The sequence below is a fragment of the Choloepus didactylus genome, chromosome 8, assembly GCF_015220235.1.
Source record: "Choloepus didactylus isolate mChoDid1 chromosome 8, mChoDid1.pri, whole genome shotgun sequence".
In the NCBI taxonomy this organism is placed as follows: Eukaryota; Metazoa; Chordata; class Mammalia; order Pilosa; family Megalonychidae; genus Choloepus; species Choloepus didactylus.
This window is the reverse complement of record NC_051314.1, coordinates 50,891,796-50,918,426: the sequence shown is the minus strand read 5'-3', so window position 1 is coordinate 50,918,426 and position 26,631 is coordinate 50,891,796. Positions and strand designations below refer to the sequence as shown.

General features: G+C 34.1%; 1 protein-coding gene and 1 long non-coding RNA gene across 3 annotated transcripts in view; both read right to left on the bottom strand.

Moving 5' to 3' along the window:
- Positions 1-4,160: 4,160 nt before the first annotated feature.
- Positions 4,161-12,435, bottom strand: LOC119543424. The gene is made up of 3 exons (XR_005218580.1): positions 11,658-12,435; positions 5,892-6,110; positions 4,161-4,564 (listed from the first exon to the last, which is right to left on the bottom strand). It is a non-coding gene; the product is annotated as an uncharacterized LOC119543424 (long non-coding RNA).
- Positions 12,436-15,352: 2,917 nt separating this feature from the next.
- Positions 15,353-26,631, bottom strand: part of PPP1R12A (protein phosphatase 1 regulatory subunit 12A) — a 176,872-nt gene continuing 165,593 nt past the window's right edge. For both annotated transcript variants that reach the window (XM_037846697.1, XM_037846698.1), the window contains 3 exons: positions 23,232-23,279; positions 20,322-20,372; positions 15,353-17,535 (listed from right to left, as the gene is read on the bottom strand). In XM_037846697.1, coding sequence (XP_037702625.1) covers positions 17,449-17,535; positions 20,322-20,372; positions 23,232-23,279 — 186 coding nt within the window. In that variant the 3' untranslated portion in view covers positions 15,353-17,448. The remainder of the gene's footprint in view (positions 17,536-20,321; positions 20,373-23,231; positions 23,280-26,631) is intronic.

Sequence of the window (26,631 nt, the reverse complement as noted above, 5' to 3'; positions counted from 1 at the left end):
GGAGCTAAGATGGCGGCATAGAGAGGAGTGGAAGACTGTTACTCCCCCTGGAACAATTCATAAACAACCAAAAAACTAGGAAATAACCTGGAAGAACTTCAGGGAGACAAGTGTGATTGTCCACTCATCATACACCAACCTGAATTGGGAGGAATGCCCGAGATCACAGCATAAAATCTGTAAGTAAAAACTGCGGACCCGCACTGAGAGCCAAGAACCCCGATCCCCTCCCTCACGGAAGCCTCGCGGTGCTAGAGAGCAGCACTCTCTGAACAAGTGAGTGTACCTCAGCCCAGATCCAACTGGGGTTTTAATGAATGTTAACTGCTCAATACAGAGAGCAAATCCCCAACAAGCAGACAGAGGCTTTTGGTGACCACTGACCTTGGGACAGTCAGGGGACATATCTGTCTCAGGACAGGGAGCCCAGAGGATCGGGTGCTATCTCTGGCCAATGGGTGAATCTGGAAGCTTTCTGTCCCTTCTCTCTCTCTCAACCTGGGCGGCTCAGTGGAGAAAGCCTCAGCCATTTTCAGCCCGCAGCGCTTTGCAGTAAAGAAAGCCTCAGCCATTTTAAAACTGCAGCACTCTGACCAGCAGAGTCAGAGAAACAAAGAACTTATTGATATGCAAATGACCTCTCTGGAGGGGGCATAGCTTTCCAAGAGGAAAGGGAGGGGCACAGCTCTTCTACTACCTGCCTCATATTTGGAACTAGACCCCAGAGCCTGGGGGAGGAGAGCCATGGGCCACACCCCCTTACACCAGCCCATGACAGGCTGACAGGCACACCTGCTGGGCAGAAAAGCACAGAGTGTGTCAACACTCTAAGAAAAAACCATCAGGGAAACCAGATACTGAATATTTCCTCCTTCTGTGACCTGAGCTTGTTCTCATCTGGGAAATCCTGATTCGGGTGGCCTAGGAGTTAAGATGCCTAGACAACAGAAAACTACAACCTACACTAAGAAAAACGAAGTTATGGCCCAATCAAAGGAACAAACTTACACTTCAACTGAGATACAGGAATTTAAACAACTAATGCTAAAGCAATTCAAAAAGTTTAGAGAAGGTATGGCAAAAGAGCTAAAGGCAGTGTTTATGAAAACACTGGGCATACATAAGGCAGAAAGCAAAAGTTCAAAAAAACTAGCAGAATCTATGGAAATGAAAGGTACAACACAAGAGACAAAAGACACAATGGAAACATACAACAGCAGATCTCAAGAGGCAGAAGAAAACACTCAGGAACTGGAGAACAAAACACCTGAAAGCCTACATGCAAAGGAGCAGATGGAAAAAAGAATGAAAAAATATGAGCAACGTCTACAGGAACTTATGGAAGAAATGAAATACAAGAATGTACGTATCATTGGTGTCCCAGAAGGAGAAGAGAAGGGAAAAGGGGCAGAAGCAATAATAGAGGAAATAATCAATGAAAATTTCCCATCTCTTACGAAAGACATAAAATTACAGATCCAAGAAGCACAGCGTACTCCAAACAGAAGAGATCTGAATAGGCCTACGCCAGGACACTTAATAATCAGATTATCAAACGTCAAAGACAAAGAGAGAATCCTGAAAGCAGCAAGAGAAAAGCGATCCATCACATACAAAGGAAGCTTAATAAGACTATGTGCGGATCTCTCAGCAGAAACCATGGAGGCAAGAAGGAAGTGGTGCGATGTATTTAAGATACTGAAAGAGAAAAACCGCCAACCAAGAATCCTATATCCAGCAAAACTGCCCTTCAAATATGAGGGAGAGCTCAAAATATTTCCCAACAGACAATGAGAGACTTTGTGAACAAGACACCTGACCTACAGGAAATACTAAAGGGAGCACTATAGCACTATGGAGTGATAGGAGAAGACAGGAGTGAGAGGTTGGGAACCCAATTTTGGGAGATGGTGGCACAGCAATGTAAGTACACTGAACAAAGATAACTATGAATATGGTCGAGAGAGGAAGGTTGGGAGCATGTGAGACACCAGAAGAAAGGAGGAAAGATAAAGACTGGGACTGTGTAACTCGGTGAAATCTAGAGTGTTCAACAGTTGTGATAAAATGTACAAATATGTTCTTTCACGAGGGAGAACAAGCAAATATCAACCTTGCAAGGTGTTAAAAATGGGGAGACGGGGGAGCGATGCAATCAACGTAAACAAGAGACTGTAACTAACAGAATCATTGTATTATGCTTCCTTTAATGTAACAAAGGCAATATACCAAGGTAAATGCAGATAAGAGGGGGGGATAGGGGAGGCATGTTAGACACTTGACATTGGTGGTGTTGTCTGACTCCATTCTACTTTGATTTAAGGTATCTTTCCTTTTGCTGCTTCCAAGCTGTCATTTTTTTCCTCTTTCTTTTGCCTCTCTACCTTCTTTGACTCTCCTTCCTGCCTTGTGGAAGAAATGTAGACACCCTTATATAGATAGTGATGAAGGTGGTGAACACATAAATATGTGACTATACAGAGAACCATCGATTGTTTACTTAGGATGGAATGTATGGCATGTGAACAAAACCATCTTAAAAAAAAAAATGGGCTGATGACGAAAACTTGAGGGTAATATATTGAGTGAAATAAGCCAGACACATAAGGACAAATATTGCAGGGTCTCACTGATAGAACTAATTATAATATGTAAACTCAGAGACATGAAATATAAGGTACCAAGATATAGGATGAGGCTAAAGAATGGGGAGTGGTTGCTTATTATGAGCAGAATGTTCAACTAGGATGAACTTAAATGTTTGGAAATGAACAGAGGTGTCGGTAGCAACATGTGAGAATAACTAACAACGCTGAATGGTGAGTGAAAGTGGTGGAAAGGGGAAGCTCAGAGTCATATATGTAACCAGAAGGAAAGTTGGAGGTCAAAAGATGGGGATGTATAAAACTGAATCCTATGGTAGGCAATGTCCGTGATTAACTGTACAAATATTAGAAATCTCTTCCATGAACCGGAACAAATGTATAACAATACAACTAGAAGTTAATAACAGAGGAGCATATAAGGAAAAAAATATATACCTATTGCAAATTATATACTACAGTTAGTAGTATTTCAATGTTCTTTCATAAACAGTAACAAATGTACTATACCAATACTACAAGTCAACAATGGAGGGGGGTTGGTTAGGGGTATGGGAGGATTCGAGTTTCCCTTTCTTTTCTTTTTTTTTTTTTCTTTTGTCTTTCACTTTATTTCTTATCTGGAGTAATGAAAAGTTTCTAAAAATTGAACAAAAATTAAGTGCGGTGATGGATGCACAGCTGTATGAGAGTACCAGGGGCAACTGATTGTACACTTTGGATCTTTGGATAATTGTATGGTATATGAACAATCTGAATAAAAATAATAATAATAAAAAAAGATCATGGCTCTCCTGGAGGACATAACATATCCCAACCTGCACACCTCTTTTTTTTTCCCAAAGTAAAATATACACTTTATGTTAAGATCCAGAACACACAAAGAATTTTACAAAACAGTATTACCGATATTATATGAATGCAGTGTGATATTTTCTCTTCTATTCTATTTCATTTTTAAAAAAGTATTTGTCATAATCAAATAAATTGACCTTAAGACCCATTAAGGACATAGTTTCCTGTAAAACTGAAGGTCTTGAACTTTTAAGACATTTCAAGTTTTAAAATTCTCTGATATGGGGTCTTAATTTCCCTCTGCCTTACAATACTTTACTGATTTTTACACAAATATAAACATAAAAAAGAAAATTAAGCCTTTTATCCCATTACAATTCTTATATTCTTTTTATTTTCTTTTTAAATTAAGGTTTGGTATCTTCTTGATTGGTGTTAGGAGGGAGGATAACAAAAAATTTTGCTGAATCCAGCTCATTGATACATTATGAATACTACTGACATATGCTTTTCTATTAATATTACCAAAGAAGAGAATTCAGCATTTAAGAATCAAGACCAGCAGAGAAAAAGCAATGTATCAAGGTCATTTTATCATGGCCTCTCCAGACTACCTGTTCATAGTATAACTGTCAGTATGGGTAAGTATAAAAAGTTTGAAAATACCATTAATTTCTTTGTTAAAATAAAAAGAGAACAATAAATAGACTTACTTCAATTTTTATTAAAATTTCAATGCAAAATTTAAAATGTTTGTGTATATTACAACTAGGTATAATTGGGCTTACCAACTAAATTTCTAACCTAAGTCGGGTAAGAAATACAAATATTGCAAAAGTGCAACCAGTAATTATTTTATATTTGTGATGAAATACCCTACACGTCTATATTTCTTGTCAGTTCTCTATTCCATTTCTAAGTGAGGCTATTTCAAATATTCTCCATTCTTCTCAAAATTCTCCTCCATCTCCCATCTCACTCTCACTATTGCACTTGACGTATCATACTCTCTGCTTCCATCATCCTTTTCCATGAACTGCAGGATCAACACCATAGTCTCTTCAGGTCTTCAGTCTTGCTGTCACACACTCTAAACTCCAACTTCCAAAATGTGCCTTTGTCTTTAGATGGTTTCAGGAGAAGCAGAATCCTCAGTGAAGAGCCATCTAGGAGATGATTTGTTCCATGGTGGTGGTGGGCCAAGAAAGATGGAAGTTAGCGCTCTGCTGTTGACCTATCTTTAACCTATGTTGAACTTTTAAGACATTTCAAGTTTTAAAATGCTCTGATATGGGGTCTTAAGTTCTTTCATTAGCTGTGTCAAATCTACTGATGCTTCTATAGAAGGCATTCTTTGTATCTGTGAATATGTTTTTTCATTATGCCATTTCCATTTGAGTCTTTCTTATAAGTTTCTCTCTGCTGAATTTATCTGTTCATGCCTATTGTCCCTTTTCCACTGGAGGCTTTAGCTTGCTACAATTTTAAATTTCCTAATAGTTTCAACATTCATGCCATCTCTAAATCTGATACTATTGATTGCTTTGTTTCTTGACAAAGGATTTAAGCTTTTTGTTTTTTATGCATGGCTTGCATTTTTTTAATGTTTGCTGCACATACTGTGTAGAATGGTAGAGACCTAGATAAATGGTATTTGTGAGTGGAAATGGTACCTTTTCTGCTATTCCTGTTGAATAATCTAGTCAGCAATTGAGCTGGGTTTGTCTTTTATTGTACAGTTTCCCTCCATGTACTACCAGCTTTAAATTCCACTAGCCCTACCTGTGCTTAGGGTAGAAATTGGTTTATCAAATGTTTTACCTCAATGTTATCCTTCTCCCTCAGCTTTAACCTTTCCCTATGAACCTGTGCCTCTGAGAGGGTCTTCCCATGTTCTTGCCCCAACCACAAGAGCAGACTTAGGTTACTTGTTATTTAGTTCTTGTTATTTGGTCCTTCTTAGGGGGAGAAGTGGAAAAAGGAGCATTCTATTGTTCTTCAGCAACAGATTTAGCCATATCCTGTATCTCTGGACACTGGAAATATTTTTTTCTCAGTGATCCTGTCCCTCACCCAGAGGTGGGAGACCACTAATGCACTGGGCCCTGAACAGTTTCCTGCCCAAGCCCAAGGAAGAGAGTTTAGTTCTTTTCCCTTTCTCCAGTTGCAATGGTATGTCACCTGTGCCCTGTGGGCAACAGGATTTGCTTCCGTTACCCTAGCAACTTAAGAATTTTGTTTCTTATGAGGGAAAGGTCTGAGTGGGGCTCTGTATGTTGCCCACTACAGTGGCTACTCCTCTCTCCAGGCCTACACAACCAAGTGAAGCTTCCTATCAGTCTTTCTCATTGGCCTCCAGTGAAGTATGCAGAAAAAGAGCCAGCAAGTGAGCACAAACTCCCCTTGGTCTGCAGCTACCAAGAGTTCTATGCACTCATGCTAGCCCAAATTTGGCCTTTAGTAAGCTGTTCAACACCTTAGCTGGATTCTTACCTGCTTCAAGGGTGGTCCTGTCTTCCGCCATAGGTAAGTCAGTGCTTTCATCTTCTCTCTCCTTGGAAGTGTCTATTTTTCCTTAAATTTCAGGCCAGTTTGTTTCCCAGTGACCTCAGATTTCTGTTGGATCCCAGAAAAGTTATGACTTTATACATTATTTTCTTATTGTTAGTGTGGGGGTGATTTTTTCCACATTTCTACATCTGAAAGCAGAAGCTAGAAGGAAATGAAATATAATATTATATTCTAAAGTCTCTTATGTGTTTGGATCTATTTCTGGACTTTCTGTTTTATTCCATTAATCTGTCAATCTATTCATGTATCAGTTACATGAATTGTAGCTTTATTGTAAAATTTATTATGGGAGACCTCATCCATCCTCATCATTCTTTTTCAAAAATTTTCTAGAATATTCTCGTTTAATTCATTTCTCTATCTGAAATTTAGAATAACTTTCACTTTACAGAATGAATGAAACTTAAAACAGATCATGCTTAAGACAAAATTCTGCAGCTCTAATTCTAAAATATTTCTCATTTCTAATTTTTTAGAAAATTAAACAATGCTTTTCCTTTATCAAATCCATGTTTATTCATTATAGCAAAATTAGACAATACAGATAAGCAAAAGAGTAAAGTTAACTGAAATTCCACTATCCAACTACACCAGTGTTAAACTTGGTCTATATTTTTATTGTTATAGAACTTTTCCTATGCAAGCAGATATATATTATATGCATTTTTACATAAATATTTCCAAACTGGTTTATAACCTGTGTTTTTAACTTATAATTTATCAAGAACACTTTACAAATATATATATATATATATTCTTCTAAAACAGTGATTTTCTAGAAACTCTAAGAATCCTGAGAAAAAATTTAATGGGCTACTTTGAGTGGGGCTGGGGAAAGAAAACACTCCCAAACTGACCACGGCACCATTTTCTCTTCTAGCAGAACATTTTTTTAAAAATCTATTTTACTTATTAGGATTCTACAAAAGTTTCCATTTGAAGGAAGGGCTCTGCAGCTAAAAATAAGTCTGAAAATCACTACTGTGGAATATCAATTAATTTATTATGAAATACTTCAGGCATACAAAAGAATATAGGTAGTAATATAAAACCTGGGCACTTACCACTCACTGCAAGAAATGGACAGTATCAAAGTCTTCTGTTTCCCTCTTTTTCATTCCTCAGTAATAATCACCATCCTGAACTTGGTGTTTATCATTCTTTTTATATTTTTACTAGTATTTTTTCAATACTCTATAATTAGTGTCACATACTGTATGTTTCCTTCTGCAAGTACCATTTTCATTCAAGTTTCTTTTCTGACTTTATGTTGACACGCATTTCAACTATAGAATATTTCTAGCCATGAGCAGATTCATCTATTTACCTGTGCCCCAGTGCATAGCACCATATCATTTTCTAGGTGTACCATGATGTGAAAGAGGTTGAAAAGCACGGCTTTAGGGAATATATCCTGAGGAAGGATTGCTAGGTTGTGGGTTAGAGTTGATATGTTTTTGATTTTACCAGAAAATTGGCAGCAGATTCATTTCCAAGGAATCTGAACCAATTTATATGCACATAAATATATTAAAGTTCCAGTTGTTACACATCCTTAGACACTTGTCATTTTTTTTTTTCATTTTTGTGTCAATCTGATAGCTGTGAAATATCTCATGGTTTTAATTTACATTTCATTAATAATGGGGTTGTACAGAAGTTGTATAAACATTTGATTTTTTTTTCTTTTTTGCCATTCAGGTTTCTTCTTAAGTTCATATCTTTCAACATATTCATAATCCACAGTTTGAAACTAATCCTGGAACTCATCAGTAACATGCCTTGCAAATATCTTCTCCCATTATTGTTAATCTATCAGATGCTGAGGTAACAGTCAAGCTATTACTCACTTACTATGACAGTGCAGGCAAGAGGCAAGAGAGAAAGGTGCTGGCTCCCCTGTGTTCCATATATCCCCACAGAACGACACCAGGCAAGGGTGAGATGCCATGTAGCACAGGTAGGGGGATTTGTCTCACTGCAAGGCGTGCTGTACAAAAAAGCTCTTGCAGTTTTATGGATCTGGGAGACTGGGGGAAAGGAGTGGGCAATGGCTAGGAGTAAAAAAAGTCGCAGTGTGGAAAGTACCTCAGTAAAGGCCCCTAATAGTATTACGATGTACCTGGGCTTGGAATCTAGATATGCACATGAGCATGGCTGGCCTGGTGTGGCCTGAGTCCTTGACTGCAGCTCCTTCCAGAAAGCTCCAACATACTGGCTCTCCAAAAGTCTGGTGTGGGTAGGGCAGCTTCCCCCCTTGAGGCCTGCCAGGCAAAGCTTCATAATTGCCTATGGTTGGGCTTGAAGCCACACATAGGACTTTGGCCTGGAGCTGGACTCAATTATGTGATGTATCGTTTCACTTTGTATGTGTCTCTTAATGTGTAAGTTTTGAATCTGAATATAATAAAAATACATCAGTATTTTCTTTTGTGTGGTTTTTGTTTAAAATTTAGGTAAAAAAAGAGAGCCTCCCACATTGTATTAAAAATTTTAAGATTTTGCTTTTCACATTTAGGCCTATAATTTGCCTGGAATTTATTTGTGTATGGAGTCAGGAATGGATCCAACTTTATTATTTTTTTTTAAATTTAGATATCCAGCTTTTCCAGTCATTGTTTACCTAATGATTTACTATGTTTCAGTTGCCACTTACCAAGTTCCCCCATAAGTTTAGGTCTATTTTGGCACTCTGTGTTCTGTTCCACTAATTTTTCTATTCTTTAATGAATTCAACATTGTTTTAAATACTATGGATTTTATAATACTTGTAGTTTGTAATGTAAAACTTCACCTTAGTCTTCAACATTGTCTTGGCTATTTTTGGCACTTTGCTCACTCATAAGTTTTATATCCAAGACTCAAAATCTTAACTTCAATAATGTTGCTCCTATATCATCTCACTTTCCTTTTGTTGTTGTTGTCTTTTGTTGTTACCAGTATATAGAAATACAATTGAAATGTTGCTGAATAAATTTCTCAGTTCCACTAATTGTTTTGTAGATTTGTTAGAATTTTGTATGTAAGCAATGTCATCTGCAAACAGTTGTACTTCTCTTTCCAACATGCATGTTCTTTTGTTTGTTTTGCCTTAATGCATTAGCTATAACTTTGAGTAAAATGTTAAATGGAAGGAATAAAGGGGTGGGGCATCCATTACTTGTTCCTGATCTTAGGAGGAAATCATTTAATATTTCACCATTATGTTAGCTTTAAGCTTTTAACAGATGCCCTTTATCAGACTGAGGTTGTTTCTTTCTATTCCTAGTTTTATGGGTTTTTAATTGTGAATGGGTATTTTATTTTGTTAAATGCTTTTTCATCTGTTGAAATGATCCTATCATTTTCCTTTTATTCTAGTGTGAATTACATTGGTTGTCAAAAACTTTCAATCCTGATATAAACCACATTTGGTTATATCAGATGTCTACTTTTTGTATATTGATGTCTGCTTTTTGTATATTGCTTGACTTGATTTGCTAATGCTAGTATAGTGTTAAAGGTCTTTGTATTCATGTTCATAAGGGATATTGGTCTGCAATTTTCTTTTATATTTCCACTGGGTTTTGGTATTAGGGTTATGCACGACTCATAATGAATTTGGAAGTGTTCCTCCTCTTTTCTAAGGGTTTATATGGAATTTGTTTTATTTCTTCTTTAATTTTTGATAGGGACTCATTACAGAAATTATCTGGACCTTTTGTCTTCTGTGAACCACAGCTACTTTGAAGTCTGTTTTTGACAAAACAGTTGTGTTTTTTTGTCAAGTTGACTAAGCTACAAGTAAACTTCAAAAAATCCCCTTCCTTGTAGAGTTCTGGGCTAGAGCAGGTCAAGAGAAATTCACATGAGCTCTGGGAGGTGGAAGTGATAGTAGCTCTTACATTCTGATTGTTTTTGTGGTTAGAGGTGGTGAGATACAAATGCAAAGGTGGATTCCAACTTGTCCTTGTTCTTCCCTTCTCTATATCCAGCTTTTCTTCCTGATTGCAGAACCTGGAGACCCACAATGACTCCACGCTTAGCACAGACGAAGAGGCAATACCTTCCATAGAATTTTCCTCTAGCTCTCCTTTGCAGGCTCACTTCAACACCTGGATATGCCTGACTTCACAATTAACCTGATCCACTTCAATTAGGCCAAATATACAATGTACTTCAGAAGATTTTTTCTGAATTTTCTGTCATTTTTCTGATTCCTCAACTTCCCCCTTTAGATTCTCACCTCTCTACTTCCCTAAGTCTGTAAAGTCTTATTGTTTCAATAAATTCATTATTCCATAATACTCATATTGATTTTGCTTCCCTGACTGGACTCATGAATAACACAGATAACTTAAAAATTCAAATCTCCTATGGGTCTATTTCTTTTATCTGGTTTGTGTGTCTTCCTGTGTTTATGGTCATTTGGAATTATCTCCTCATATACCCTGTGATTTTTAGATTGAATTATAGACATTGTACATAAAAATTACAGTAATTTGAGGCTCCAGATGATGCTAACTTCTTCCAAAAAGGATTAACTTCTGGAAGGCAGTTAAGGCAAGGGCAGAAAATCTTACTCTTGTTCAGGACTGCACAAATCTCAGTCTTTGTGGTGGCTTATTTATTTCAAGTTAACCCTTTCCATCTAAAATTGAGCCCTTCAGGGATCCCAACTGAAAGCTTGGGGTGTTGAACACAGCTCCTTCACTTTAGCAGGCCCTGGACTCCTATTTTTTGACTCTCCAGCCCTATAAGAGTGATAACATATCTGCTTATAGCTTTCTCCATAAGCTGCATGGAGGAAGCCCATCTATAGTAGAAAAATATGGGGCCATTACACTGAAAGAAGATAGACAGGAACTGACCAAGGGAAGAGATGACATTTACTGGACCCAGTCTTGCTTAAGGACAGTTATGTTTCTGGACTTCCTTGGTAACTTGAGCCAATACATTTCATCCACATTTCTCTCTCTCCCCTCATCGCCCTCCACATCCTAGCCACTTTGAGTTGAGTTTCTGTCACTAGTAACTGGATAAGCACTGAATAACATACTCCTCATTTACCTCCCACAAACAAAAATCTTGGGTTTCTTTTGTAGTGATCCACTAACGAGGATGTTCCCTTCCTTTTTGGTAAAAATCTGCTCCATTTCAGAGTAATTCGTCTGATGATGAACCTCCCCAAATTAAGTTTTAGAGAGCAAAATCTTCCCTAGTAGTGTTCAGATCAAGGGAGTGGAACCAGCAGTGTGCTCCCAATCCAGCTAGATAATTCTTTTTACTCCCAGCTAATAGTCCTTGTGAATCTTTTTTTTTTTTTTTTTTAAACTCTTAGCCCAGGGCATCTAAATTTAAAACCTGTAGCCAATAGTTCTTAAACTTTAGCTTGTATCATAATCACATGCAGGGATTTTAAAACAGATTGCTGGGAAGCATTATGTTAACCTCAAAAGCACCCAAAATTAGTGAATCCTGACATTCCAACAACTATAAATTTTATTTAAAACAAATGGCTATTATGAACAGTAAGTATTAATTAAAACATTTACTAACCCATACTTATCACCTGCTGCTTCTATCTAAAGCAAATATACGTTTTGTATATAACACCCATGCACTCTGGACAAAAAAAAATGTTCATGCTCCTTTTCCCTCTCTCTCCCTGGAAACAGCAACTGGAGTTTGTAAATGGATAAGACTCACATGAATAGGAGGTCAATGTTCCTGGAATACTTCAGACAGATGTGATGGCATGGTTGAAGGAAGTCCTCCAAAATTCACCTCTTATACCTTTCTCCCTTACTGTTTCCAGAGTAAAAAAATTAGGTGTTTATGGTTAACTGAGTAGTTAACTGGGTAAATTATACAATAATTTTACTTTAATATATTCTAAAAAGAAACATTATTATGGAGATTTTTTAATACAACATGGTCCTCTGAAAATACCCATTATAGACATTTATCAAATGATCTCTCATTAGCAAAAATAAGTTACATTCCAAAGTAAACTGGAACCTTTTTAAAAGTAGTAATTATTAATGTAGTCAATTTCTTCAAAATAACAATAAAATAATTACATTTATTGAGAATCTATCCACTAAGCCCCAAGAAGTATTCAAGGCACTTTATACATGTGTCATTTACCTGAAGAACCTGAGGCTGGTTAATTTGACCAATCCCACAAAACTATAAAGTAGTGAAGCTGGAATTACACCCAGATCTGACTGATACAAAGGTTTTTCCACCAGGTTGAGGGGTTAAAAAATGTCCTACAGATTTTGCAAAGGTGCTTAATGAATCCCACAAAATTCTGACCCAAATTTTACTTGCTAAATTTTTAAAATTTTTAACATTTGTAATAAAAAGTACAGACATATACAAAATTGTAAAACCCTGAAAACACTAATGCACTAACTAGTACTGCCAAGTTATTTCATTTTTGTGAAGAGCTTAGACTAACTTCTCTTGCCCTGTACTTACATCTGACTGTCTTGTAATTGTTGACAGTAGTAGCACACTTCAAGCCAACACGTATTCTCTCACATAAAATGGTGCACTACTACAGCATATATATATATCATACATTTAATAATAAAAGCAAGTGTAGGTCAGGTACATTTGCTTAGCCATGCTCTGGTCACAACTTAAGAATTGTGCATTAACAACTGACATTAGTTAAGCTAATGTCATGATACTGTCTTATTATAGAATCTTTAAGTTTTGAGTATATTTTGGGGGAGAGGAGTCAGATCTATCAGTTATTGTAAATACAATTTTTATGTTCTATGTATTGGGATCCCACATGTTTTCACTGGGGATGAAAAATCTGCTGTTAAAATCAAAGCATTATTAGTGTTGCCTATCCAAATAGGGAATACAAAAGGTTCTTGAGAATTAAGTGGTTTAAACTCTGATCACCAATTAAAAAATCTATTTTTGAAGACTGCAGAAGGATATTCTTCTTCAGATAAGTATATGAAAATCTTTTACAAATTTATGATGGACTAATCAGAAAATCTGTACCAGAGGAATCAACTAGCTGCTTGAGCACAAGAGCATTCATCAATCTAAAAGAATTTTAGATTTTTAGGGCAAAGTGCTTACAGTAATTAAAAATTCCCTAAAGAAGGGAAATCTAGCTGGTGTGGAGTTGCAGATCTGGAATTAGAGAAAGAATATAGAGGAAATAAATCAAGAAATGCCAACCTCAATGATAACCAAATATTTTAAGCCTAAAGACATCAAATAGGCTTATATATAACTAATGCAATTCCATGAAAAAAAAAATCAAACTAAGTGTGGTATAGTGGAAACAACCCTGGATTCAGAGTTGGGAAAAACAATGGCAACCATCACTAAGTTTGGGTAAGAGTTCTGTTTTGTACCAGGCTTGGTATTTCAGCTTTCTCAAATGTAAAATGGTGTCATACTCTATTTACCCAGTCTGTTGTAAGAAGCAAATGAGATATCCTGCTGAAACAGACTTGTAAGAAAAATTGAGTGTAAGGAAGGGGAGAAAAGATAAATCTCTTCTCTCTCTTCCATTACCACCCTCCAAGAGCTACATACCAAGTACATACCAAGTATATACCACAGACATATATTTATATGTATTTATATATATGTATATAAATATCAAAAGAGACAGACAGAGACAGAGACAGAGAGAGAGAGCTATATATTACTTAGGACAGAATATACTACTTGTGTACATTTTTTCAAGCTTTCCTCCTGTCTTTTCCTTTGGCTTTATTTTAAAAGCAAATCTAGTTAATTTTGTGACCTAGAGGTTTATTTTAATTTAAGCAGGTGGATGTTGGGATAGCCTGGCTCAAAAGATCTTATTTCTAATAAACTTCAAAAAATTTGTAATACTATTTAAAAGTTACAGTAATATGATAGTACTCTTGGTTTATTTTACTTTATTTCAAAAATCTTCTCTGGCTCTTAAATTTTTATTTTAAATTTAGCATTTTGCAATCTGGTTATTTTGTAGGCATGAAACAGCAATATGATCCTCTCTATGTCACTTACCTAAGACAAAAAGCCCTCTGTGTTTACATAGTACTTAACCCCAGGTAACCTTTTCAAAATTAAAAATCAACAAATGGATTTAGTTATTGAGAGTCATATGATAGGGAAATAAGTAACTAATATTTCATTCTATGCCCAGTTCTTTTTGAACACTTTTTATATGCACATTACTTTTGTTGAATATGCAGGCATACAGAGATCATACACATACGGTATAAAACATGGAACATAACAGAAAAGATTTTTTATCAGCCAGCATTCATCTTCACAACCAAAGGTATTCATCAGCAATATAGGTCTCATGAATAGTTAGTGATCATTAATGGAGTTTACTCTGTATGCTCCTTATATGAACAAAGTGAAGGATAATCTACAAAGTTATTATATCCTATGGGATATACATGGTCTTAGTTCGGAGGTAAGAATTTGACCCTCTGGATATTTTCTTCTCATAATAACAGACTTAGTAAGTATTGTCATTGGGAGTCATGGCTGTCTTAAGAAGGGAAGCCCGAAAAGCCTAAGTGGAAAAAACCTTTAAGCAAAAGAATAAAAAGTCCATTGATTTAGTGAATATCTACTTTGCTTTTTTACATGAATAATCTCCTAGATAGTTCTATGGCCACTTTTTATTTGGCTCTAAGGATTTACACGTCCAACTTTTTTTATGGAGGGCAAATGACAAGTTATAGCTATTGTTTGATGAGAATGCACAGGTGAAGTATTGGAAGCAGAAAGAGAGAATTCAATTCCTGTAGTATTATTTTAGTCAAACACAGGCTTACAACAAGTATCCTATCAAAGTTTCAAAATTACAAATGCCTGTCATCTAGTTACAGATCTGTTAGTAGACTGGTGGTTGAACTTTTAAACAAATCTAGGTTGGAGAACTACCTACTATTAAAGTGAATTTTACACTGCAATGGAATACTATCTTTACATGTGCCCCCAAGCCTAAACCTTGCAGCTAAGTTAAAGAACACAGGTTTAATTAAAAAAAAATAAAACACAAATGTTTATGGAAATGAAACATTGTACTACAAAGCAATTACCTTAGGAATTGTTTTTTTTTTTGATTATCAATATATTTACCCACTTATAAAGAACTAGTTCTCAGATTCACATACAGACAGCTTTATGCAAAAATATATAAACATTTGTCCAAATTGGTCTACAGATTGCATAAATATAGCAATTAAGATAGCATTTACAGATATGCATGTACAATGTTGTGTAAATTACCACAAAACTACAATTTTTAAAATTACTCAAAATGGTATCCAAATAAAGTGATTAGTGAAAAAATACCCATGCAGAATTTAAATATCGATCTCAGAACAAAATCTAAATGTGTTCAGTAAAAGTTCACACATTTAAAATAGTTTTATTCATTTTATTTGCATATGTCAAAATACATTTTTATTTCCAAAATAGTGGGTTTTGCAACTAGTTTCATGCAGAAACAAGGTCTGCTCAATACTACCAATAAAATCAATATAGCACAGTAGCTGTTCAGTTTTAGATACAAAGAATAAATAACCTAAACACAAAACACTAAAATATTAGAAACATGTATTTAATCATTATTCACAGGCATCCAAACTTCACAAATATAATCCTTAGCATGCCTAACTGTTGTGCAATCAGAACATGTTGCAGTCATCACTCAAACCAATCAATTATCTGTATATTTTACCTCCATAAAAGACCATGGAAATTATCTATATTCAGACCCACCATTCATACAGTTCAAATATAACCAAAAATAAAATTCCCACAACTATCCTTGTACCTTTAAAAATCAAGAATCCTGAGCTTGGTAGTAAGAGCACAACCTTATATCTTCATAAAACCAATCAAGAGAAAGAGGACTTAAAATCCTGCTTACCAAAACACCGTTACCCAACCCCAAAGTAATCTAAAGCAGGCAGTAGAACACAATAACCTTTTTAAATGAAGGGATACAAATTCACATTTAATATAGTATACAATACAATCAATAATACAATTCACTACTATAAGCTTTACAATGTACAATTTATTTAAATGGCAGAACTGTTCAGTGGTTTTTAAAGAGACAGTTATGTGCCAGAAAGATGTAACATTTTTTTTGCATGGTTTAATGGAAATATAAAAGCTATTTGTCCAAATAAAAGCCATCTTCATTATGTACTTGGTTTTGCTTTTTAAAAAGGCCACTGAAATGTATAAAATGGTCTGAACATGATGGTGGTATCAAAGTTGATGCCTCTTCACATGGCAATAACAGTGCATTTAACAATAACTCACAGGTTAAGTCTGCAAATGATTTCATAGCATTACTTTGGCTAGCACAACAGTTGAGACAGCACTCAGATAAATATAGGTATGTGAAATGTGAAGCAATTACCTTATGCAACTTTAATTTATGGTTGAATACTATCAAATGAAAACCAAAAATAAAAGTAAAAGCACTTTACAGTAGAAACCTTTTGTAAAGATAGGGCTCCAAATAATGTGTAATTTTTAAAGTCTCTATATCACCTTGTTAGCAAATTTTGTCTGTAACACTATTATGGAGTAGCCTACTTTGCATTAACAGACATTTGAAATAAGAAAATTGTCAAGCATGCCATGTGGTGATCTAAAATCAAAACAATACACTTATTTATATATACAGCATCACTCAGTACCTGCTAAAATGAATGTGAAGATTACAGAATCTAACATCTTATTCTACAATAATTAAAAAAAACAAAAACAAAGTGACCAATGAAGGCAGAAAACAGGACTTAAAAGAATCTAATCTCTAATGACTTTAAAGCATTCATGTAAGAAATAAACGCATATTGCACAAACAGTGACAGCAAATATTCCACCAAGCAATTCAATTCTAGGTGGTAGACAACACAGCACTAGCCTAATACATAACAATTATCTCAAAAGAGCAAGTGTTCTTTTCTGTAAATGAAAAAGCTGTGAAAACATAGAAGAGTCTGCCACATGAAGAGTCAGAAGGAAAAATTACAAACCCAAACTTAGATGTAAAGCAAAAAAAATTAAATACCAAAAAACTGGAAACTGTGGCACATCAAAAAATGTTGAATAACTGTCTTCTGTGAGAGCTGAAAGTTTTTGTTGACACAAAAGTATTTATGTACAACTAAGGCTTACTGGTCAAATTTCTGAGGCGTATCTGGCCTTGAACACTTTCCTTATATGCTGGAGCTGTAAACAAGTTTTCTCAGTCATTAAAAAAAAAAAAAATCTCAGCAGCTGCATTAACATGAAACAATGGTCTTGATACCAAAAAAAAAAAAAAAAAAAATTAAACAAAAAAACCCTAGATAAGAGGGCATTTGGCAGGATATCTGAAAATGACAGTCTCTAAGGAATCTTCCCAGGCTTCCAGTGACTGCCAATTATGGTCCACTGGGATACTAGCATGTGCAATTCCATTACTTGCTGCTTTAAAAAAAAATTATTTGGAAAGTTTGCTTATAACTCTGATCAAGGCCCCATTTTCATCCTTTAGCCTCTGATTGTCTGCTTTTAGATCTGGCAACATCTACAATGGGAAAACAGAAGAGTTCATTTTAATAAAAAGATAAAAAGTTACACAGATTAATGTTATATTTTCACCACAAAACACATGAATGAGCTTTGTCAGTTATATATGTAGTGGCTAAAATGTGTATCAGAACAAAAAACCCTGATATTGTGAAGCTAATTAGTTAATACATGATTGAATAAAAGATTTATTCTCTCAAAGTATCAACTGAAATTTACTAAATCACTTGATATTATGTCTCACAATCACACCATATTAGAACAGCCAAGAAAATGAAGACTGCTTTTGTTAGCAAAGACTCTTTAAGGGAGTTCCTGTCAGCACCTACACCAAAGCCTTTTACTTTATATATGTAAGATCTAAAACCACAGTATTCACTATTGTTTCACAAGAAAATAAGCCTATTCAGAAAAGTTTTGAGGGAGTTGAACTTGTTCTAAATTACTAAAATTTGTTAAAGGATTAACCTATCCTACAAAAGTTTAACTGCCTAGGACACTGTCTGATCCAAGATAGGAGCTCATTAATGGTAACAAAGCAATTATTACTATTATTAGAATAGTATAAAATAATTTATAAGCCAAAGTAGTAAATCTGCATTTATGAAAACATCCAGTATAGGAAAAATAACTAGTATTTGAAGCAAATAGAAAAACACATTCTCATACCCTCAAAACAAAACAACTCAATTCTCTTGTTTTTATAGACACTGGAAGAAGGGGTAGCAATATTATAAATCAACGGGGCTAAGAATGAATAAAATTACCTGTGCTTTGCCTGGTTTGCTAGGAAATAGAACAGCTTACATTTTGGATGTAAAAAAATTTGTCTGATTTAGGTACACTAGAACCAGTTTAACTAATTTTAGAGGAATGTAAATATAGTTTTTACTTGTTTTTCTATAGATGATATATCCTTCTGCTTAAGAATCCACACTTTATAAAATATCTATTCCTCTTTCCCCAGCTTTCAAAATATATTAGATTATCCAATTAGATAAAGCAAAACTTCTACTTGGAAAACTACCTTAAGCAAAATTTTTCTTTAGGAAGAGTTTATGTGGAACCAATCAATTAGCTTATCTGTGTTCAGAATGTTTGGTTATAAGATAATCTGAAATTCACATTGAGACACTATAATAAGATACTTCTGTAATATAAAACTAAATGATATTAAACTAAGATGGTTCTGATGGAAAATTGTATTATTTTGAAAGAGATAATGCATGCTTAATTTCAGCTTCAAAATATATGTAAAAAATGTATTATACTGTTTATGTTCTATTTTCTTTCTAGTAAAGAACTTTAAATAATAGCCATATTTTTAAGCCCTAAAATATTCATAGAGTCAAACATTTGCATGAGCTTTGCAATAGAGCAGACAAATCTTTTCTTTAATTCCCCAATCATTCCCTTATTTGACTGTAGTTTATCAGATGCAATATACAATTAGTGATACTTCTAACATTTTGAGAAGCTGTGCATAATTAAACAGTCATGTGACAGGATGCAGACCCAATGGCATTAATTTGTAAAAGCGGGCTCAAGACACACTTACGAACACACAAACACCTGCCTGGCTCTACCAAGAAGAATTGATGGAACTATAAAGTATAGGTTCACAGACTGAAGTTGCTTACAGAACCCTGAGTGCTTGACTCTTGTCAAGTCCCTACTCTCAGTCAGCAGTTGCTCATTTAACTCTCTCAGAGCTTCAATTTGCCTTATATGGTGCAGGTTGTGCAAGAATCAGAACATAAAGAAATAGGAAGAAAAATAAGAAAATGGAAAACAGTACAATAAGAACATAAAGAACCACGGGTAACGAACAAAGGAATTTAAAAATTAAGAATTTTAAAGGAATATTCCAAGAGATGAAAGGTATTCCTAAAATTCCATTTCAAACAAAACAATACATAAGCAACTAAAACCCAAAAGATTTGTCCCCCATCTTAAAAACCATTTGGTAATGCTCTAATAATAAAATAATTCAATAATAAAACATTTAAGTCATGAATTTCTAGGCCTATGGGTACAATTTCCTAAGTATTAGGTCAGTAATTCATAAAGTAATCTTATGCAAGGCAATGTGACAAGAGGTAATCATTTTATGCAATTTTTTCATGCAAATATTGTTCCTTTCAACATTCATAATAAATATTTCCACAAGTAGTGTGGAGGCCAATAAAATATAGCTCTGCCTGTCCAATCTTCTAATATACTTTATTTTCAAAGGAGAATATTTTATCTGTATTGATCCCCTAGCCCAACTCCATGTATTCTCCAAGAAACAGGAGTACAGAGAAATATAAAAAATGAATAATTAAAAAAAATATTACTTTGCTTAGCAATTCTACTTTAGTCAAGGTCTACTGGTTTGCCACTTTTTAAATAGTGGGAAATATATTTAGTAATTTGTGATAACTTTAAAAACAGGCCAATGTCAAATGAATGCTAAAAGAAGAAAAGGGATGGAATGATTGGTAACCAAAATGAAACAAAATTTCCAAATCTTAAGTCATTATTGTGTAATTTCTTTGATACCTGAACTTCAAAAGTGCTTTACAAATTGATTATAAAAAAATTTGAGTTTCAAATTCTCTCCCAGTTCACAGCTCACCCCAAACGAGGACTTAGGTAGAAAGACAAGCAGAAAATAAAGATAATTCACAAACTGAGCAATCAACTTCAAGAACAGGTAAATTAAATATAATATCCATAATATTATTATAAAATTTAAGTTCATAAACAGCATCTCTCTCACAAATAGCATGGTTTACTTACTTTGAGCTCTTCTTCCATTTCAGATATTCTTCTTTCTAGAGCTCTTCGTTCCTAGATCAATATGAGGTACTGATATTAATTATATAATTATTATATTTTAAAATATTCTTCTACATTGTGAAGTAGTGATACTTTAGAATCAAAGATCAAATCAGGAGCAGTGTAGAAAAAAGATGTGATGCCAGTGATGTGTAAAGAGCTTCCCAAAATGTGAGAGAAATAAATATGAAGATCTGTATTTTTATTACTTTTTATAAGCTCTTTCTTTAAAGATCCAACTTTCTGGTAAGATTCTCTATGACATGTTCAAGCTGTTACTTTATTTCACATAAAACCTAGGGATACAGTAAATCAATACTCAGGATTGTATAGAAAAGAAAAAAATAACTCACACAAAGATGCAATTACACTACAGTGAGAAAAGCAGAAAAGCAGAGAAGCAAACGTGCCTAAAATATGGGTACTTTAAAATCCCAAAAGGATCTAAGAGACGCTTATCTCCTCTACCCATGATATCTACTAGCCATTATTTATGCAATAAACTGTACAGCTTTGGTTGACACTAGGTGTAGCAGTAATGCAGTGAATCTAATGGAAAAGCAATTGCAGCATTTATTTTAAACTGTCTCTTTTCAAAGAATGACAGGCAAAGGCAACATACAACACATTATTGCAGTGTAATCTTTTGTTCCCCCTTAAATAATAAGCATTCTAGGGTGTTATGCAAAAAGCAAGCAGCAGTAATTTAAGTGCTGTAAAACTTTGGTTAGGTCATACCGCCCAGAAGATACTGACTCTTGCCGGTCACCTTTCAGATACAAACCATTTAAATTTAGTTTAATCATATTGAAACTATTCCCAAAACATTAATTAATGTTGATATTTAGTAAAATAGTTCATTCACTGTAAATGTTAATATTTTTAGGATATGTGGTTTTAAAAAATAGAATTTTACTCTTAGTTTCATAGGTACCATGTTATTCTAATACTGGCATGCTTAAAAATTACTACATACACAAAAATGCTATTTTTACTATTTCTCCTAGTTAAAATACAGCTATGACAAATTCATATAAATCATTGTACTTTTCAACAGACTAGCACATATAGTATCAAATTTGATCCTCATAACTTCGTGAGGGATCAGAAATAGCATATTTCCTCTAACAGGTAATTTCATGTGTCTCAATTTTATTAGGTGTCTTCAAGATTTTAACTACTTAGTGGTAAAGCAGGACAAGAACATTATACCAAATTGCCTGATCCTATTGGCTAAAAATTCTACTTGAGAACTGTAAAAATATAGGCAATGTCTTATGTTTCTTATGTTGTTAAAAAATTTCTAATACTTAAAAATATGGTTAAAAGAAAATACACATAAAGTGCTAAGCCCAGTGCCCTGCCTAGTATATAAAGAATGTTGAATAAATGTTAGCAGTTATTATTAATACCACTATCACCAAGTCTATTATATTGAGTAGGTTAGCTACTTTGTATTATATCTGCATTTGACAGGTAGAAAGAGGAGAAGGTTGGATGAGAATGCCAGAATATGAACATGTGTATGTATAAGTCTAGAAAAAAGATGAAGAGTAGATACCAAAATCTTAGTTATCGCTACATGATTATTATGGATGACTTCAATTTCTTATTTTGCTAAATTTTTATAATAAACATGCATTACTTTCATAAGAATAATTAATTATTCTTCAAAATGCATGACCATTAAATATATTATGTTATCCATCTCAACTACCCTTATGGTTATTTGAGAACTGATTTTACTACTTTCATTTATTATTAAAATAAAATTCAAGAATTATATTATGAAAGAATATAACAATCAACATCAAATTTAATAAAGTGATAAGTGGTTCTTTAATTTCAGCAATTCATAGTTATACCACCAATTTTTTTTTTGCCCAGAACATTAATTTTAAGAATTTGCTGAAACCATTATGAAGCTGGTAGCTACTGCAAAGGTACAATTAGTAACTGATGCAGACATTAACAGACTATTTTTTTATTTTTATATTCCCATATTTTTTAACACATTTTTTTTAAATGAAAAAGGCAAATTGGTTATCTTAAAAATGGAAAAGAAGAAAATTATTTATATCAACTGCTCCTGATTACTTATTCTTTGAACTTACAGATCATGGCTACCCAGGATGTAGTTTCTTTCTGGCTAAAACCCTGAAAGTCTAGTCAGTACTCAATGCACTAGAGACATTCTTGATTGCTCCAACTAAACTTGTAAAGTTATTCTTATGGTCACTGCCAACTACTGAGCAATAATAATAGAGAGAAAAGCAAGTTTATATACCATAGCCAGATATAACATAAAAAATTTTCAGCAAGACATAAAATGGTAAAATTATTTTTTTATAATCATTTTTTTGGTCTAAATTTTCCTACTAAGTAAATTATTTAAACTTGAAAGTAAATCTAAAATATTATTAAACTGTTAACTTAAAAGTAATTTTGAAAAGATATAATAAAAATGACTGGATGTCTCCAGAATCTTGAAAAATCTTTCAAGAACTGAAATGTTTTAATTTTGCAAACTAAATGTTTTTGGCATATAACCATAAAAATCAAAGAATTATGAAAGGACATTTCAAAAATATCAGATTCACTATCACAATATATACATTTCAGGATGGTTCTAATTCATTGAAAGAATAACATGATAAATTAAGTCTTATGTAACAAGGTAATTTATATTCATACCAAGCAAGAACCCATAGACTTTTACAAGGAAGATAAGCTATAAAACATTATTTCCTAACCTATTTAAAACTACGAACCAAAAACAAAACAAAACAAATAAATAAACAAAACCTACCATGGTTTCCACAAAATAATAAAGGGGGAAATCATCACTTACTCAATAAGATGGCCACTTACCCTTTTTTCCATTTCCAATAGTGACCTATCAGCAAATCTTTCTTGTCTCTGCAACATAATAATCAATTATAAAAGGAATATAAGTGCAATAAAGATAGTGGGGGAGAAAAACAACATATTAACTTCCCTCTAATGAATGTTAAAAGACACCCCACTACTCAGATGGAGTAATTAACACAGAGGTATGAGTAAAGAAAAGAGCACACAGGATGTGTACTGGAATAACAAGGAGTAAAAAGAATGTTTAGAAACAGAATGGTCTCATCAACTTTCATCTTATGTTCTATATAACACTTTTCCTTAAATCTTTACATAGTTTATTTAGCTGGGGGTAAGGGTGGGTGAATAGTGTGAAACAAAACCAAAAACATCCTAGTTTCCCTTCAGATACTCGAACCTTCTCCTTTCCTGCACTACCACCAGGGGAGTGGATAATCAGAATAGTCAGATTCTAGGTCCTTCAATGAAATGTGTTTACTACCACTATGAGTCATTTTGCATCCAATACGGCCAAACCAGTAAACAGGTCTTTTTGCCCTCTCTCACAGCTTTTAAGTCTTACTTACTCTCCCTAGAGTTCTCTTCTAATTATCCATGTTCCAGAATTGTCAGGGGTTTAACATGACATCATACAAACAAAACTTGTATGAACACAAATCTACACTGAGGCATAATACAGACAGCAAAGGACAAAGTAAAAACAAAGAACACCAGCAGCTGTATATAGTTGGACAGTTGTGTCTTGTACACTAGAAAAGTCTGTTACAAAATAATCATCTTAGATCAACAGAAGACCAATCTTCAACATCGTCCTGCAACATGGGTTACTTTAGCATTTATTCCTCTCTTCTCCAAGATCCTTCTTTAGTATGGCTGGCAGTTGTTTTGGTGATTGCCACCCCCCTTGAGATGTATGTATATTATGTACTTTGAAAATTATCACCTTTCTGTATATATCTTATATTTAACAATAAGGAAAAACTGAAATTGTGGAACTGCAACCCATAACAGTCTTTCAAATTTGCTCTCTACTTATTAAATCATACTTTGAAAGTTATCAGTTATGTTTATATGTTAAATTTCACAATAAAAATGTATTACATAAAGTGGTATCTTAGTTTGTATTTACATTGACCTTTGTACATCCATCTCCCTTGGAATTCCTGCAATATGCTGAAAAATGAATTCATCAAATGGCTCATTCCCAAGATGCCAATTTGCTGAATAACCAATTTTATCATTTTTACTAACAAAAATGGTTTTTGATAACTTTAGCAGGAGTGCTACTTCATGGTTATTGAGCAGAAAATATACTTAAAAACTGTATATTTCACCATCAATTAATCACAACTTTAGTGTTTAATACGGCAATTTTTAGGGCTTATAGCTACTTTTTTTCAAATATTTCTTAACATATTTTTTCTTTTGTTACCCTATCAGCATTTATATTTTAGAATATTTAGAACTTATAATAAAATTTTTTTTATCCTTGTTTCACAATTTTTAAAAAAGTTTTTATTTTGAAATAACTGAAAACTTAAAGGACAGTTGCAAAAATAATATAAACCCCACAAAGAAAACTCCAACATACCCTTATACATTCCCCAGAGACTCAGATCCACCAATTTTAACATTTTGCCACAGGTGCCATATCATTCTTTCTGTCTCTATGTATAGATTTATTTAACATCTGAGAATAGACTGCATACATCATGCTCCATGAACACATAATACTTCTACGTTCATTTCCTAAAAACAAGGTTATCTACTTATGTAACTGCCCTAAATGGTTAAGCTCAAGAATTTAACACTGAATATAAAGCTACTTTATATTCCAACTTTTTCATATGTCCTAATAATGTCCTTTTGAACCTTTTTTCCTCCATTATTATATCCTGTCCAGGATAACCTATTGCATTTAATTGGTATTGCCATTTAGTTTCTTTTTCTTTCTCTCTCTCTCTCTCTCCTCTCTCTCTCTCCTTCATTGTCTCTTTCTTTCTTTTAAAATTTGGGAACAAAAATATAATAAACTTTTCCATCTCAACCACTCCCACACATACCATTCAGTGGTATGACCATATTCCCCACGTTGTAATACACTCACCACCATCCAGAACTTTCCTTTCACCCTAAACACCCATTATACTTTAACTCAGCACCTCCTAGCCCCCTACCCCCAGTAACCTACACTCTATTGTCTCTATGAGCTTGCATATTCTCTGACATTTTCTTTGTGGTTTCAATGGGGCTTAAATTTAACATCCTAAATCTATAAGAATCTTGTTTGGTTTGATATCAACTTCAGTGGCACACAATTTTTTTAAACGGTTAGAGTATAAAAAATTAAAGAACTAATCAAAGCCTCAAGATGAATTCTTAGCATGATAGTTTCCCATTGGAAAAATTCCATGCAAACATCAGAACTGACACTACTATGCATATTAATAGACAATTATGAAAGCAGTGCTTAAAAAATCAGGTGGAAGGATTCACAGTACACTTAAAATACTCAGAATAAATTACATAAAGTTGACAGAGAAATCAATGTTCACCATTTTTACATTTCTGTATATTCCTAAAATTTTCAAAAAGCATTTACATAGCTTTTCCAACTTAGGTATTCACTTTGAGTATTTATTCAAATACCTTATACTCCGAATTACCCTTTTCACTATTAACTCAGTATGTTGGGCATGATACTCAGAGTTCCTGCCAAGGTAGATGCTTACTTTTTAATCCAGTGACTTGTTTCTAGGGCCACTATCAACAGGAACAGAAATTTCTACAAGGCAGCCTTCTAATAGGTTGTCTAGTGACCTGTGAGCACTAACATGTCTGCTCCATACATACAGGATGGTAACCTGCTAATTTTATCAGTTTCCCCTCTCTTGATGTGTTTGAATGAGAGATATATAGAAGAGTTATATGACAGTAGGATAGGCAGAAAAGCAGAGAGACACAGGCAAGGCAGTAAGTAGAAGAGATACAGATTAGCTGAGTCATCATAATGACAGAGCACTAGAGTAGGGAGTGGTGCATATCTTTATTTAGAAAACTTATGACCAGTTCCTAATGCAACCTGAGGGATGATGACATGGCCATCCAGCTTCATCCCTGAAATTTTAGCACAAACTCCATTATGCATAGCCCATTGCTTCATAACGTAATAGTGTTTAACAGAAGGAAAAGGGACCTGGTAGCCAAACAAGTGCAACATATGCAATGAATTTAACAAATTATTAAAAAAGATGAGATACCATTTTATATCCATGTTTTCAAACTGGATTACAAAATTTGTGTTGCAGAAATGTATTTGTGCTAGAAAGTCCCACGTTAAAATTAAACATTAGTTTTCTTAAAAATTATAAGAGCGAGAGAACCTAAGATGGCGGCTAGG